Source organism: Cyprinodon variegatus, unplaced genomic scaffold (assembly GCF_000732505.1).
Source record: "Cyprinodon variegatus isolate N-32 unplaced genomic scaffold, C_variegatus-1.0 Scaffold8877, whole genome shotgun sequence".
Lineage (NCBI taxonomy): Eukaryota > Metazoa > Chordata > Actinopteri > Cyprinodontiformes > Cyprinodontidae > Cyprinodon > Cyprinodon variegatus.
The window spans coordinates 1-1,026 of record NW_015159330.1 but is presented as its reverse complement, the minus strand read 5'-3'; the positions used below and the strand labels follow the sequence as shown (position 1 = coordinate 1,026).

Genomic DNA, 1,026 nt, shown 5'->3' with positions numbered 1-1,026 from the left:
ACTGAGCCTGGTTCTGCTGGAGGTTTCTTCCTGTTAAAAGGGAGTTTTTCCTCTCCACTGTCGCTACAAGCATGCTTAGTGTGAGGGATTGAATTAGAGTCAATGAGTTGATGCAATCATCTGGTTTTCCTTAGATAAAAAACATTTGAACTGATCTGACTCTGTGATCGGATTGAATTGTTTTTAGAAAGTCTGTTGACATGACGCTTGTAAAGTGGCGCTATAGGAGTAAATTGGATTAAATTGAAGTGGATGATGAATACGTTCAATCAAAATGATCCAACATTTTCCTGGAAACTCTTACTATGAAAAGCATACCTGTGACTCCAACCAGCAGACCAGTTTGGGCATCAGTCCCACCTCACAGCCCTCCTCAGGGTGAGTAATCAGGAAGTCGACATCATGACCCGTTAGCTTCCCTCTGGACAATAGGAACCACAGTCAGCAGCTACCACTGATTTACCACTGCATGGTTCTGTCTCATGAAAGAACTGAATGATCTCCAACCTTCTGAATCCTCCAGTGAGAACAGTCTGAGCTCCCGGTAACACAGACGCCACGGCTCTTTCCACGATCTCCCTGATGGCATCAGCCTCTGCCTTGCTCACTGGCTGGTTGATGTCGTCGTAGTGCTCCAAACCTGCAACGCCACAACATACAACGCTGGGAAAAAGTATGCGCCCCGTCACAAACTAGGCTTCCATGTCACATTTCAATGTTTTAGCATCCAACACGGATAACCAGAGTAAACCAGCATGATTTAACAGAAACAACACCTGCTTGCTGCGAGCGGTTGAGCGTTTGCCCAGAGTCTCGTAGCTGCTGAAGGTTGGTTATCCCCTCTCGGATCCATCGGTCAGCTGTTTTTGTCCCAACTCCAAAGATACCCGTCAACACCTGAAATACGATAAAAACTTTACTTCAACACTATAAAGCTGCTGCAGCTTGACTGAGATCTAGTTTGATCGAATTATTTGATCATTTGAGGTCATGGTTTTAAGGTTTATAAAATCTTTTAATTTCAAG

The 1,026-nt window shown here is 44.4% G+C and overlaps 1 protein-coding gene across 2 annotated transcripts; it reads right to left on the bottom strand.

Annotated features, from left to right (window-relative positions):
* Positions 1 to 183: 183 nt before the first annotated feature.
* LOC107081615 (DNA-directed DNA/RNA polymerase mu-like) lies at positions 184 to 912 on the bottom strand. Of its 2 annotated transcripts, none has more exons than XM_015369766.1 (3): positions 777 to 906; positions 508 to 663; positions 184 to 421 (listed from the first exon to the last, which is right to left on the bottom strand). In XM_015369766.1, exons 1-3 carry the CDS (start codon positions 851 to 853, stop codon positions 304 to 306), a joined length of 351 nt encoding a protein of 116 aa, XP_015225252.1. In that variant the 5' UTR covers positions 854 to 906; the 3' UTR covers positions 184 to 303. The 2 variants fall into 2 exon arrangements, 1 of the variants encoding a protein (XP_015225252.1); XR_001481103.1 differs by having other exon boundaries at positions 219 to 421; positions 508 to 640; positions 777 to 912.
* Between the last annotated feature and the right edge of the window lie 114 nt (positions 913 to 1,026).